The 15,158-nt window shown below is 38.0% G+C and overlaps 1 protein-coding gene across 3 annotated transcripts in view; it reads right to left on the reverse strand.

Moving 5' to 3' along the window:
- Positions 1-15,158, reverse strand: part of HTR4 (5-hydroxytryptamine receptor 4) — a 231,763-nt gene that overhangs the window by 63,681 nt on the left and 152,924 nt on the right. For all 3 annotated transcript variants that reach the window (XM_053567300.1, XM_053567298.1, XM_053567299.1), the window contains exon 5: positions 7,798-7,951. In XM_053567300.1, coding sequence (XP_053423275.1) covers positions 7,798-7,951 — 154 coding nt within the window. The remainder of the gene's footprint in view (positions 1-7,797; positions 7,952-15,158) is intronic.

Raw genomic sequence — 15,158 nt, forward strand, 5'->3', positions numbered from 1 at the left:
ACAAGATATTTGCAGATCAGCAACATCAAACTCACCAGAAGTGCATACTGTAAGTGCAGATTTCTGCCCCCCACCAAGCTCCTGAATCCACAACTCTGGGTTGTAAGGCCCAGATAATTCCATTTTAGCAAACTTTTTGTGAATAATTCTAAAACTCATTTATATTTGAGAACCATTGTTCTGTACCATTCTAAACCCAGCTCTTTGGGGGATACCCTGGGACACTTTACTAAACCCACTTCTCTGCTTACTGAGTGCCCTGATGGGAGTTTTCCTCATTCACATACTACAGTATTTAAAGTACTGATACAGAGTAACAGCTAAGAGGGCCCTTAGGGCTTGGGAGAAAGAAAAGGTAGATATTTTAGAATCATGGAGAAAATGGTATCCCCATTGTATCCAGATCATGAGGGACCTAGGAACCCAACCCAAGTCAGAACTCAGCAATACTCACTGCCTCAACTTGCTCTCCTCCCTTTCCCTCCCGCACCCACTCCATTCAGGTGTCCCTCCTAATCATTCCATTGAAACTGCTCTGGTCAAGCTTGCCAATGACCTCCACGTTGCCATGTCCAGTACTCATTTAAAATGAGCCATCTATACCTTCCACACATCTGAACTGTCCTTTCTTCCTTTTTTTTATTTTATTGAACTAAAATAAATATAAAGTTCATAAATATTAAATGTATATACAGATGGAAAATTATTAAAAAGTAATTTATCAGTGTAATTGTTATTCAAACCAAACTATGGACTATTTCCAGTAACCCAGCACCCTCTTAAAGGTTTTCTGCCAGTCATTACTATGCTCAAGGGTACCCACTAATCTTTATCACCATAGTTTAATTTTATTTGCTTTCCAATTTAGTACCAAACCAATAATAAAACATGTACTAATTGTATCTTCTTTAATTTAATATTGTATCACTCATATTACTGCTTTCACCATTAATTTATTATTTTTCTTGGCATAGTAGGAATAAACCACAATTATTATTCATTGCACTATTGACAAACATTTGAGTCAATTTTCGGTTTTGGATACTTTGAAGAAAACTGTTAAGAATATTCTTGTACAAATTTGTATGTGTATGTGCACATGTGCATATATTTTCATTTGTCTTAAGTATAAATCTATGACTGAAATTGCTGGGTCATAAGGCAAATTCAGCTTTTGTATATATAGTCAAATGGTCTCCAAAGGGTTGCATTAATTTACACTCCCACCACTATGGTAGAGAATTCTAGTTACTCCACTTCCTGACCAATTCTTGGTATTGTCAGGGTTTAGTGGTATCTCACTTTGGGTTTGTTGTTAATGGTTATAAAGTTGATTTAGTTACATAAGCAAAACACCCCATGAATCCTTGACTCTCTTTTCAAAGAGTATACATTAGGGTTGTCTTATGCTTTTTTATCAAAATGTATCCTGGGCATCAATAACCATCTTATTACAATGCACTGACATCACTCCTTTTAGATGGTGTGTGAGACTGAGTTTCCACTTCTGTTTCTTGATTAGCACTCTAGTTCCCTCACTGGGACCAAAGCATTTCCTTCAGAAGGGTGCAACCCTGCCTCATTCTTGTCAGTCTCAATTCTTGCAGCTACATCCTCAGTTTCAATCCAGGTAAGCCACCTCAAACTCTCAGAGTGCCCAGCTCTCTGTTCCATGTTTCCCATGACCTACCTATCTGATTCGAATTTTGAAGCAAATCAAATAAACTTGAATCAAATTTAAGTTCATCATGACTTTCAGATTCTTACCATGGCTTCACAGTGCATTTCCTGATAACAAATAATATTAATTATTATTATTGATTATTCAGCCATTTTCCCATTTAAAAAATTGGGTTGTGCTTCTCTTATTGATTTTTAAAAGTTCTTTTGTATTCTGGGTATGTCTTTTGTCAGATTTATGCATTGCAAATATTTCCTATCACTTTGTGACGTGCCGTTTTACTCTCATACCAGTATCTTGTGATAGACAATCATAATTTTAAAAACCTGTAATGTTGGTTAATACTTTTTATGTCTTGTTTAAGAATATTTTATTTTCTCTTAAATGTAAAGATATTATATCTAATCTTTTGAAGAAATTCTCCTATGTTGTCTCTTATTACATCTTTACTGTGTTAATTTTTACAATTAATTCTTCTGTCTATCTGGTATTAGTTTTTCTTTATGATGTAAATTAGAAGACAAGATTAAACTTTTCCTATGGAAATACAATTGACTAAGCAGAATTTATTGAAAAGACCACCTTTTTCCAGGTTCAGTACAATATAACCTTGGTCATAAGTTAGAGCATTGTACATGGCTCTGTGTTTGGAGTTTCTATTTTGTTCCCTTGAGTTGTCTGTCTATTCATCATACTGTTTTGACTTCTGTAACTTTCTTAACCTCAGATATCTGGTAGTAAAGGCCTTTGAACTGTGGTTCATCTTCTTGAACACTAGTTTAGATATTCTTGTGTTTCAGTATTTCCATATATAATTTAAATTAGTTTATCAATTTCCAAAAAACATCTTCTAGGAATTTGATTGGAATTAGGAAAACATACATCTTTACAAAGTTAAGTCCTCCAATTCATAAACACTGAAATTCCCTTTGTTTTTTTTAAGCGTATTTCAGTAATATTTTGTAATTTTATATGCAAATGTCTTGCTCATTTTTTGTTAGAGGTATTACTATTTTACGTTTTTATTCTGTTTTAAGTAGCACCAGGCTAAAATTCTTATTTCTAATAATTTGTTGCTGATATGTAGAACTCAGTAAGAATTTTTGTATATTGGCTTTGTATCCAGAAACTTTGCTAAGTTAGTTATAACTAAGACTTTACCTCTAGATTCTTTTGATTTTTCTCCATGAACATTCATATGATTAACAAATAATAACAGTTATGTATTTTTCTTTCTGATTTTAATACCATTTTTCCTTTCTTTAGCGAATTTGATAAAACCTCCAGTGTAGTTTGAATAAAAGTGATCATTATAGTTGACAACCTATTTTATTTCCTATTTTAGGGTGAGAGCCCTAAATATTTTACTATTTATGTTGTACTTGCTTTAAGTTTTATGTCAATGCCCTCTGCTTAATTCAGGAAATTCCCTCCTATTCTTAGTTTGATGATGTTTTTTAAAAATCATAAATGGGTATTGAACTTTGTCAGTGTATTTTTGGCAATAATGAGATGGTCATGTGGGTTTTCTTCCCTTTCTTTTATTAATGTAGTGAATGACATTGATTGCATTACATTCCCGGAATAAACTTTACTTTTACTGGATACTGTGATACACTAAATTCTTTTTAAGGATTGAAAGAATTTTCCACCAACTATAAACACTGCCTGCTGACTACTCTTAGTCATCACCCAACTCCAAGAATAGCCTTTGACTGACTTAACTCGATGTTACTTCCTCTTCTCAGGGTCAGCCTACAACCAGTGTGAATATACACATGAATAAAGATATGGGAAATATAAATCTATAGGCACACAGATATGCTACTTTATTAGTTGTGTACACATTTAGTATCTTGTTTTATAATATACTTATTATAAAGTTATAGTATATCTTCCTCTTGAACTGATATTTTGATCTTTGTGAAATATCTCTATCTCTAGAGACAGTACTTGTCTTAAATTTTATCATCTATATCAGCAGAGGTACACCAGCTTCCTTTGGACTAGTGTTTGCACAGTGTATCTTTTTCTACTATTTTACTTCATCTTTTTTTCTGGCCTTTAAGGTCAAACACAAGAGGCCTCATTAAATGCCTTCATCTTTATTCTTTGTTTTGATAAATTGCATAAGAACCAAACCATAAAATTAAAATGAATGCCACCTTGATTGGCTAAATAGCTTACAGAGGTTTTGGCTTATTCTTCATCATCTATTTTTATATTATCACATTATTCCTTCATCTACTAGCTTATGGGTTGTACTTTCTCTTATTAAACTCATGAGGCATCAATATTATTGTTATTTGACTAGTCAGTGCTCTTTCATATTACCCATATACTACCATTTCTAGTGCTCTGCCCTCATTCCCTGTAGTGTGGTGCTTTCATCTGCGATCATCTTCCTTTTGTCAGAAAAATCTGTTAAAGTAACATTTGGTATAATCTTGCTGCTGAAAACTTGCCTTTGCCTGAAAGTGTCTTTATTTCGTAGTTTTGAAAGAATATCTTCAATGGGTATAGAAGTCTAAGTTGTAATGTTTTCCTTCACTGTAAAGATGTCATTCCATTGTCTTCTTGCTTCCATAACTGCGTTGCTTGATCAGGTGTCTTATTTTCTCTCTTCTCTCTAAATACTTTGAGATTTATTTCTTCTTTGATTTTTAGCAGTTTTTAAGATATGAATTTTTTAGACATAGTTTTCTTTTTTAACTTGTGAGATTTTATAAAAATTTTAAATGTGACTGACAGCTTTCATCAGTTATGAAAAATAATTAACCAGAATTTCTTCAAATATTACTTCTGCAACATTTTCTCTCTCCCCTTTCCTTCTAGAATTCCAATTATACAAAGTATAAACATCAGAACTTTTATGTATGACATATACACATGCACATATATCACAATTGTATGTAATTTTTATTTATTTTATCTCAATCTGGATATTTCTATACACCTAAATTCTAGTTTACTATAGGTTTTCTCAGCTATGTCTAACGTACTATTATATTCATCATTATACTTATTTCTTTTATTGCATTTATTACTTCCAAATTTTCCATTCAATCCTTTTTTTTTCTTTGTAGATTCTAGTCCTCTAGCAAAATTCTTCATGTAAAGCAGAGAATTAACTAAAGGTTAAAACTTCCTAGTTTCTTTTTAACTATATTAACCTAAGTTATTTGAAAGTTCTCATCAAATAAATCCATTATCTTACTGCCTATGAGACTATTTTTGTTGCCTCTTTATGTTCGTGGTTTGACATTTGGTCTTGTTTCTTACAATGCCTGATAACTTTTGATTAAATGACATGCCATATATAAAAAATTATGCATGTTATGGGTGGTAGTAATGGCCTACTCTACAGAGAATTTAATTTTCTTCTGCTTGGCAGCTAGACCCTAAAAAGAGAAGCTCAATCATGTTTAGATTGTGTTCAATGAATTTTGAGGGCTCGTGTTTTTTGATTTTATTTTTGTTTTTTTTTCTAGTTTTTCTTCTATGGGATAGACTGTCAGGTGTTTCAATTAGAGCACCAAGGGTGCTTACCAGGGCCCTCTGCCTTAGTAAGCCCCCAGATTCAATTAATCTATGTCTTCCCAGCATTATAAGGCTGCTAAAATCTCTGTCGATTTTTTTGTCTTTCTCAGCAGTTGCTTCCAGCTTAATTTTTGTGTTTGTTTTGTTTTCTGTATCTAGCCCCATGTATCCTCTGTTTAGAAGTAAGCAAATGCTCCAAAAAATATTATATGCTAAATTTTAGGTTCATATGTCTCTAAAGTTTACCCCTGTCTGGGATCTCAGTCACCCAAGTTGCAGGCATGTTGGCATCATCACCAAACTCTGCTCTCCCAGGTCAGTGAGACAGCCACAAATCCGTAACTCCTGCTTTCCAGTCAGCCTCTATCTCTCTATCCACAAATCAGTAAAGCCCTTCCCCCCCCCAAAAAAAAAAAAAAAACAGTAGAGGAGGTCTTCTTTTATTCTTTGAGATCCTAACTACTCAATTCTTGCCTTGGTTACATTCTACTTGTTCTCTAAGTATTTACTAGATTACTCCCTCTTTCCCTGCAGGACTCTCCTTTAGCAATATCTTATCAAAGAAGGTGAATTTCACATAAAAACAATAACATCTTCTCTGCAGTTGCTATGTTTTTACTTGTTTTGTCTTTTATGTCTTTTTAAAATAAAATTGAACACTTAAAATATATTTTAGTCTCTTTTCCCTAGATTTTAAGTGTCAGAAGATGTGGGGGTTTTTTTCTTTTTTTTTTTTATTTGTTTCTGGAGTAACTATAGAAGATGGTGGGCATTCAATTACATTTTTTGAATGAATAAATGAATGAATAGTGCTTTGAGTTTAGATTTTATAGTCACATGACTTCCTTTATAAATGAATATTAAACATGCAATATTGTTTTTATGATATTAAAACATGTGAAGGATTTTAGCATATTGTTTATAAGAAGAAAAATCACATTATTAAGCAGCATCTAGGATTAGGAACATGGTTGAGAAACAGCACGAAAATTACTATAATTACTATATAAAGACTTAACTTTGAATTTTTCGAGAGTTTCTTTCACATCATGTTAATAATCTTGCAGTGGGTTGGTATGGTTCCTAGTTGATAAAATCTGGAGATGGAGTGAAGGATTTCTATTAAAGTATGTATAGCTTTAAAAGCAAAGGTGATTCCATTGAACAAAGGAAGAAAGTTCCTGGAGTAGGTACCTGCCCTGGGCATTATCTACACACGTGTGTGTGTGTGTGTGTGTTCAGATTTATACCTGTGGGTTTACAGTGCAGCCTCATTGTTCATCGTTTCCATATTTGTAAATTCACCAACTCACTAAAATTTATTTGTAAATCTCTAAATCCTCCACAACAGTACCAGGAGTATTTTCACAGGCATCTGCAGACATGCTTTGCACATTTGAGTCATCTGATAGGCACGTTTCCAGCTGAAGTCAAACAAAGCAATGCTCTGCCTTCTTGTTACATTTCAACAAGTGTCCTTTTTGCTGTTTGCTGCCACATATTTTGCCTTTTTTCTCTTTGTTATTGGTGATTACACAGTTTAAAGTGACCTCTACCTGTAGTGCTGAAGTACTGCCTAGTGTTCTTCAGTATAAGAAGGCAGTGATGTGCCTGTGCCTTGGCCTAAGTGATAATGCCCTGGCCATGAGTTCAGTACTAATGAAGCAACAGTACAAACTAAATAATTGTCTTTAAACAGAAACACACATAAAGTAAGTTTATATATTAATTGGTTAATGAAAATGTTATGACCAGAGCCTTGCAGGAATCTCACCCTCTATTTCCCCTAGGAGCAAATATTCACTATTTGCAAATTCAATATTTGCAGTAACTTTATAAAGCTTGACTGCCACAAGTAAGAATCAGATACATAGGTATCATGAACAAGGGGAAACATTATACTTTTGTGAAATGGGGAAACAATTATACTTTTCTCAAGAGGATACTGTAAGAATTATATGTAAAATGTTTAGTATACTGTCTGGCATATTGTTATGTTAGAGAAAAATTATTCATGGCATTTGTTAAAGTGTAAGGCAGACTTTATTCAGGACCATGGTGATAGGTTACAGGGACTAATGCAATGGGCTTTTGCATAAGGGGAGAGAGATAGGGGTCAACTCTCAATACAACATGGAAAAGTGGGAATTTATAGCCAAACAGCATGGTGGGTCAGGGGATCAGTGGATGGAAAATTACTAAGAGGAAAGGTTAGGATAAGGGAGGAATCTGGCTAAACCAATCTAGCATGATTCTTGCTGAAGACGGGTCTGAGTGATCAGACATCACCTGCACAGGGATGGGGGGTTGTGGCAGATGAAGAACTTGATCAGATATTGAGGGTAGGGAATTTTGGCTAACCCAACTTAGCAAGATTCTCACTAAAACTAGGGATGCGAAGACATATAATGAATTTCAAAAGTCAAAGCCTAGACTTTTTGTTAATAAACTATCAAAAATGTTAGCTTTTCTAACCTTTCTTAGAATATCCACCCAATCTAATACTACCAGTTTCTTTAGAATCCCAAGCCAAGTTGTACAGACAGTAAGCTGGCAGAGTCTGTGTGGATACTCACCAGATCAATTATGCCAATATTATTCCAGCCTTGCATTATAGGGAGGAAAGAAATAAACATGGGGATGACCCAGCAGCCTCCCAGCATTAATGTGATGCGCAGAGGGGTCATCTTGTTCCTATAGACCAAAGGCTGGCAGCAGATGGCATAATACCTGGAGGGAGAGCAGAGGGAATGGGCCGGGGCAAAGAGGAAGGGAAGGGAGAGTGAAGAGAACAAGAGATGAGAGAGGAGGGGAGGAAAGAGGGAATGGAGCAGGGGATAAAGAAGAGGAAATAATGAGGAGGTGGGGGCAGAGAACAAACATGAGGAAGAAAGGAGAGAGTATAGAGGGTAAAGGGCAGAGTGGGCAGTAGAAGAAGAGAGAGAGAAGGGAGGAAAGAAGAGAAGAAAGAAAAAAGCAATTATGCAATAAAACATGTTATATTGACCTATGAAATTTTGATCATATAAATATATACTTTAGATGACATCTGAAACTCATTGCCTAGAGTCGGTCCCACAGCTCTCTCCATCTCCCACCATCTGCAGAAGCTCCACACACTGGACGGACTTCTCTTCCCCAGGTGTGGTCCTCCTACTACCTGATGCCTGAGCATTCAGAGGCTCCTGTCCAGCCTTCTGACCTCAGCATGCATGTGCCTGTCGCCTGACTGACTACATCTTGGGGGTGAGTCAGGCATGGCCCTGCATCTGCGCTCACTGTATATCAGATTGGTCCCCTTCCTCTTGATTACTTACCTATGCTGAGGTGGGGCTTTAGTCAGGATTTTTTAAATTGAGGTCCAGGGATTCCCCTCTCCTTCCACTGCCCCAGACTCCTGCATCAGATTCAGCTGAGAAACCCTTTTGAAAATGCAGATCCCAAGGATCTCCTGAATCAGAGCCTGCTGGGGAGTCACCTGGAGCTTGCCTTTTGACAAGTGAGAGTCATCACTGCTGCTTACTATGCATGCCCTGTTTCCCCTTGCAGGCACGTGCACTTCCTGGCCTCCTTAGGGTTGGGTGGGATCAAGTAACTGGTCCTGGCCAAAAAATTATGAGCAGCACTGACACATCACCTCTGGGACAGACCACTTTTTTCCTTCTGATGACAAAAATGTAATATTTTGAATATCTCCTGCTTCATCATTTCCTCTCTATAATTTGAGATCCTCTATCCCCATGTATTAGGATCTAATCTCCCTTCTGGGACTAACTGCTCACCCTCCTGAGTCCATCTTCTGCCTATGGTACTAGCTTTCATCCTACCTTCAGAAAGAGGTGCAATCTGCCCCACTCAAAGGGGTTCTAGCCTTTAATGCCTCAGAGATCAGCCCTTCTATGCCCAGGCATGGCAGGGAATTTAACAATATGCAAAATACTACAGTAGGTCCATCAGCCAATTGCTCTCTGAAAAAGTTTTGAAAAAGAAGAAAAAAGTGCAAAAAAGAGCCCGGAGGCTGTCTATTCTTTAATATTTTATACCATTTAGTAATGAGCCACCCCCTTACATCCTTCATTTTATGCAGTTCATTTTATTAATTTTCCCACCTCTTCTTTTCTTTTCTTAATTCAAATCATAACTAATATAACAATGGCTGTGAACAATGGCTTTGAAGAGGTGGTGGTAGGATGGGTTGCAAGAGAGGGTGGAATGAGAAGGACAGCCCAGTGCTGGAGCATGAGAAGTGGGTGCACTGGGAGCTGGGAGGGGAGAATTTACTCCTTTTCTGCAAGGACTAGAGGAGGAGGAGCTGGCCACACCATGCCAGGAAGCTGCCTCTATGTGATTGGCAAGTCGAGTGGGGCATCCTGAGCTGGACTAGAAGACAAGGAACAGAAGACCAAAGAATGGGAGAGGGGCTCACTAAGGAACCCATTTCTTCATTATAATACTGACATGGCTGCAAAATCTAACAGAAGATAACTCCAGTAATGCAAAGAATCATTATTAACTGGATTCCCTCCATACTCTTGATTTATAAGAAAGGCAAATTGTAGCTGAGTGGCAATTTTTTTCTGAATAGTGGTAATAATCATCTATGTTTACTATCAATAGAGTTAATGATAAATTTGAAGTGCATAAATTTTTCCCCAAAATTTTGTTCCCTTTCTCATTTCCTGCTGGGAAGGGAGATTTTTTCCCCCATATTTAATATCCTTCCTCCTTTTTCTCAGCAATAGCACCTCAAATCCTTTGTGAATTATCTCTTGCTGTTGTAGTGTTATTGGGAGAGCAAATGGTGGGGCTCTGAGTTTTCTAGCCAAGGAGGGGTCCAATCAGACTTTCTCCTGGGACTGAACATCAAGCAGTATGATGCAGAAATGCAAGGTCAACAGAGGGCAGAGGCCCCTTATCCCAGCAGCAGCCTTCTGGCAGGGCTGGGGATTAGGTCCCACCCCTGGGATCTTTCGGCTATCATGTGCTTGCCCCTCCAGCCCTCATTCCTTACCTCTCCCTTCGATAAAATAAGCCACCTCTTGTCTTTTCAATAAATTCTCTGTCTGCTTACACTAGCATTATGAATTGAATTTTGTCCTCCCTCCCCAAAAGGGTAAGTTAAAGTTCCAACCCTCAGTACCTCGAAGTATGACCTTATTTAGAAACAGGGGTTTTTATAGAGGCAATCAAATTAAGGTGAGCCCCGATCAGGTATGATTACTGGTATCCTCCTAAAATGCAAATTTGGACACAGAGACTGATATGAATGGAAAGAAGATGCCGTGTGAAGACAGGGATTGGAGTAATGCATCTATAAACCAAGAAACACCAACAAGTGCCAGAAATCACAAGAAGCCAGGAAGAAGCAAGAAGGAATTGTTTTTCCTACAAGTTTCAGAGAAAATATGACTCTACTAACATCTTAATTTCAGACTTTCAGCATCTAGAACTATGAGACAATAAACATATATTGTTCCAAGCCATCTAGTTTGTAGTAGTTGTTCTTATAGCTCTAGCAGAATAATACAGGTGGCTAAGGGCAGGTGCTGTTGCTTACAACCAAAGTAACCCACCTTACATAGAGCAATAATACTGGTTTTGACATATATCCTTTGTAGATGCACCTTTTTTTTTTTTTTTTTTTTTTTGAGACAGAGTCTCACTATGTTGCCCTTGGTAGAGTGCCTTGACGTCACAGCTCACAGCAACCTCAAACTCTTGGCCTTAAGCGAGTTTCTTGCCTCAGCCTCCCAAATAGCTGGGACTACAGGCCCCCGCTACAATGCCCAGCTATTTTTATTTTGTAGTTGTCATTGTTGTTTGGCAGGCCTGGGCTAGATTCAAACCCGCCAGCCCTGGTGTATGTGGCCGGCACCCTAGCTGCTGAGCTACAGGTGCCTTGCCTGTCCTGTTTTGTTTTTTTTTTCTATGCAAGAATACCTTTGTTTTATTTGATATGCCTTCAGGTCATACCTCAAGTTATAGTACCCCTTCGTCTACCACCCCAAAGAAAGCAACAGAAAGCTGGATGAAGAACAGATGCTGCCCTATCTTTGTTGTATAATCATGTGTAAGGTTTAGAATCAGGAGCCAGATTTCAAGAATTTTAGATAGATCCTCAGTGTCACAGAAATCCGAAAGTTGAAAAAGAAAAGGACACATTAAATATCCTATAGGACAAGTAAGTGTGAGGAAGCAGGATGTCTCACCTGAGAAGATTCTTCTGATTTCCATAAGTAAATGTGATATTTAGTTGGAAAGATAATAGAATTCACAGAAGACTTTAGAATATATGGTTATACTGATGCTCATAACATTTTAATGAAAGCCTTTCTAAGTCTAGTTTGGCCAGGGTCTCGAGGCATGATGAATATCCCATGAACAGTATGATCTCCCCATAGACCACAGACTGTTGCTCTACGCTTTAATTGGCATTACCCTTGATTACTAGGAGCTGCTGCTGCAGAGAACTAAATAGTGGTCACAGGCTTCCTTTTGAAATTCAGCTTCAAAAAGCATACTGTGAATGTAGCACACATTTTATCCACTCCTTATACATTTTACACATATACTTAGTTTCCCAGACAATGAGTGCCTGAAATAAAGATGCTTGGAGAGCCAGCTCATTCTGTGAGGAGGTAAGGTGGGACACACCCATGGTCCCTTGCACAGATGGTTGTGGAAAGCTGGTCTTACATGATCTGGGAGGTTTAGTAAGCCTCGAAAATCCTTCATTTCTTTTTTTTTTTTTTAATTAGCAATAAGTAGAGGGAGGAATCTGTTATTATATTTAAATTTAAATTAAGTTGGCTAAACTGTGAGTGACAGGTAAGAATATGAATAAAAAATATTGAGTTATGTATATGCATATTCTTAACTCTCATCTTTTATATTTTCTCACATTTGATCCTTGATCTCATAGTAAACATAATCTGATTTTTAAGTGGCATGAAGAATATGAGTTTCTTATTTGGACCTACAATACAGCATCCATTTAGCTTTATGTGCTCAAGATTCTTACCAAGGCTGGGGTACCCTTAAGGAAGCAGCCCTAAATAAGTCACCTCAGATCCTTCCAAATCTTACCAGTCTTTGCTTTCAAGCAAGGAATCTAGAAAAGTAAACATCCTCTGAAGGCTGCGCTCAAGAATCTAAATTAAGTGGGTGAAAATAAACATAACTGAAAAAAAAATTTAATGAAAATAAGCTCCATAGTTAACTAATAGATCTCATTTAAAATTCTAATATTTATCTATAGATCAAGGACTAGTTAGAAATCTGGTAACTTTAATCAATTGTGGTTGCTTTTCAGTTCCTACATTTGGATTCTATTTACTCTGTTAATAAAAAAGTTTGGCCTGTCATGAACTGTCCCTGCAACATACATGTGACACCACTCGACAGAAGCAGAAAAGTCAATTGGCAAGTTCTTTGCACTGGCCGATTTAAGAATAATACCTACTATTTGGTAAGCTAAGCTATTATGCTTACCAAAGGCTATACATGTCTTGTCTCATGTAATCTTCAAAAACACTTTTGAGACATGAACCATAAATACATCCATTTCACAGATGAGAAAAGGGAAACACAGAAGAGTCGGGTGAGAAAAGGGAAACACAGAAGAGTTGGGTGAGAAAAGGGAAACCCTGAAGAGTCGGGTGAGAAAAGAGAAACACAGACGAGTCAGGAGAGAAAAGGGAAACCCCGAAGAGTTGGGTGAGAAAAGGGAAGCCCAGAAGAGTCAGGTAAGAAAAGGGAAACCCAGAAGAGTTGGGTGAGAAAAGGGAAACACAGAAGAGTTGGGTGAGAAAAGGGAAACAGAAGAGTTGGGTGAGTAAAGGGAAACCAGAAGAGTTGGGTGAGAAAAGGGAAACACAGAAGAGTTGGGTGAGAAAAGGGAAACACAGAAGAGTTGGGTGAGAAAAGGGAAACACAGAAGAGTCGGGTGAGAAAAGAGAAACACAGACGAGTCAGGAGAGAAAAGGGAAACCCCGAAGAGTTGGGTGAGAAAAGGGAAACACAGAAGAGTCAGGTGAGAAAAGCGAAACACAGAAGAGTCAGTGAGAAAAGGGAAACCCAGAAGAGTCGGGTGAGTAAAGGGAAACACAGAAGAGTCAGTGAGAAAAGGGAAACACAGACGAGTTGGGTGAGAAAAGGGAAACCCAGAAGAGTCAGTGAGAAAAGGGAAACACAGAAGAGTCAGTGAGAAAAGGGAAACACAGAAGAGTCAGTGAGAAAAGGGAAACACAAGAGTCAGTGAGAAAAGGGAAACCCAGAAGAGTCAGTGAGAAAAGGGAAACACAGAAGAGTCAGTGAGAAAAGGGAAACACAAGAGTCAGTGAGAAAAGGGAAACCCAGAAGAGTTGGGTGAGTAAAGGGAAACACAGAAGAGTCGGGTGAGTAAAGGGAAACACAGAAGAGTCAGGTGAGTAAAGGGAAACCCAGAAGAGTCAGTGAGAAAAGGGAAACACAGAAGAGTCAGTGAGAAAAGGGAAACACAGAAGAGTCAGTGAGAAAAGGGAAACAAAGAAGAGTCAGTGAGAAAAGGGAAACACAGAAGAGTCAGGTGAGAAAAGGGAAACACAGAAGAGTCAGTGAGAAAAGGGAAACACAGAAGAGTCAGGTGAGAAAAGGGAAACACAGAAGAGTCAGTGACAAAAGGGAAACCCAGAAGAGTCAGGTGAGTAAAGGGAAACACAGAAGAGTCAGTGAGAAAAGGGAAACACAGAAGAGTCAGTGAGAAAAGGGAAACACAGAAGAGTCAGTGAGAAAAGCGAAACCCAGAAGAGTCAGGTGAGTAAAGGGAAACACAGAAGAGTCAGTGAGAAAAGGGAAACACAGAAGAGTCAGTGAGAAAAGGGAAACACAGAAGAGTCAGTGAGAAAAGGGAAACACAGAAGAGTCAGTGAGAAAAGGGAAAAACAGAAGAGTCAGGTGAGTAAAGGGAAACACAGAAGAGTCAGTGAGAAAAGGGAAACACAGAAGAGTCAGTGAGAAAAGGGAAACACAGAAGAGTTGGGTGAGTAAAGGGAAACACAGAAGAGTCAGTGAGAAAAGGGAAACACAGAAGAGTCAGTGAGAAAAGGGAAACACAGAAGAGTCAGGTGAGTAAAGGGAAACACAGAAGAGTTGGGTGAGTAAAGGGAAACACAGAAGAGTCAGGTGAGTAAAGGGAAACACAGAAGAGTCGGGTGAGTAAAGGGAAACACAGAAGAGTCGGGTGAGTAAAGGGAAACACAGAAGAGTCGGGTGAGTAAAGGGAAACACAGAAGAGTCGGGTGAGTAAAGGGAAACACAGAAGAGTCGGGTGAGTAAAGGGAAACACAGAAGAGTCGGGTGAGTAAAGGGAAACACAGAAGAGTCGGGTGAGTAAAGGGAAACACAGAAGAGTCGGGTGAGTAAAGGGAAACACAGAAGAGTCGGGTGAGTAAAGGGAAACACAGAAGACCAAAAGTCCTGCAGGTGTAACAGCTGAGCTGGCATCTGGCTCAGGCAGCCTGACTCAAGGGCCAGGACATTAATCTCATAATGATCACTTTACTTTGCTGCCTCTCCCAAACCCCCACAGAATTTAATTCTTTAAAAGCCACTTTAGAAACAAGCAAAGCATAAAAGTACTGAATATCAGAACTTGAAGAAGGATGCACAGAATCATGAAATCCCCAACCCCCCTTAAAAAATGAAGTGTGTATCCCAGCCTGCTTGAATTTGCTAGGGACTGGGAATTCACAGAACACATTCTAAATGTAAGGGTATCCTCTAAAATCAATTTTCTATAAATTCAGTTTTACCCGCTAGCTTCATTTAAAAATTCCTATCTCTAATTCTTTTTCTGCACGGTGGTCCTATAGACATCTGAAGACAGCTTTAACATTCCTCTGCCCAAAGTTTATTTTCTGCAGGTAAAAATATCCCCAGTGTCTGTCAACCAGGGTGA

Source organism: Nycticebus coucang, chromosome 17, assembly GCF_027406575.1.
Source record: "Nycticebus coucang isolate mNycCou1 chromosome 17, mNycCou1.pri, whole genome shotgun sequence".
Lineage (NCBI taxonomy): Eukaryota > Metazoa > Chordata > Mammalia > Primates > Lorisidae > Nycticebus > Nycticebus coucang.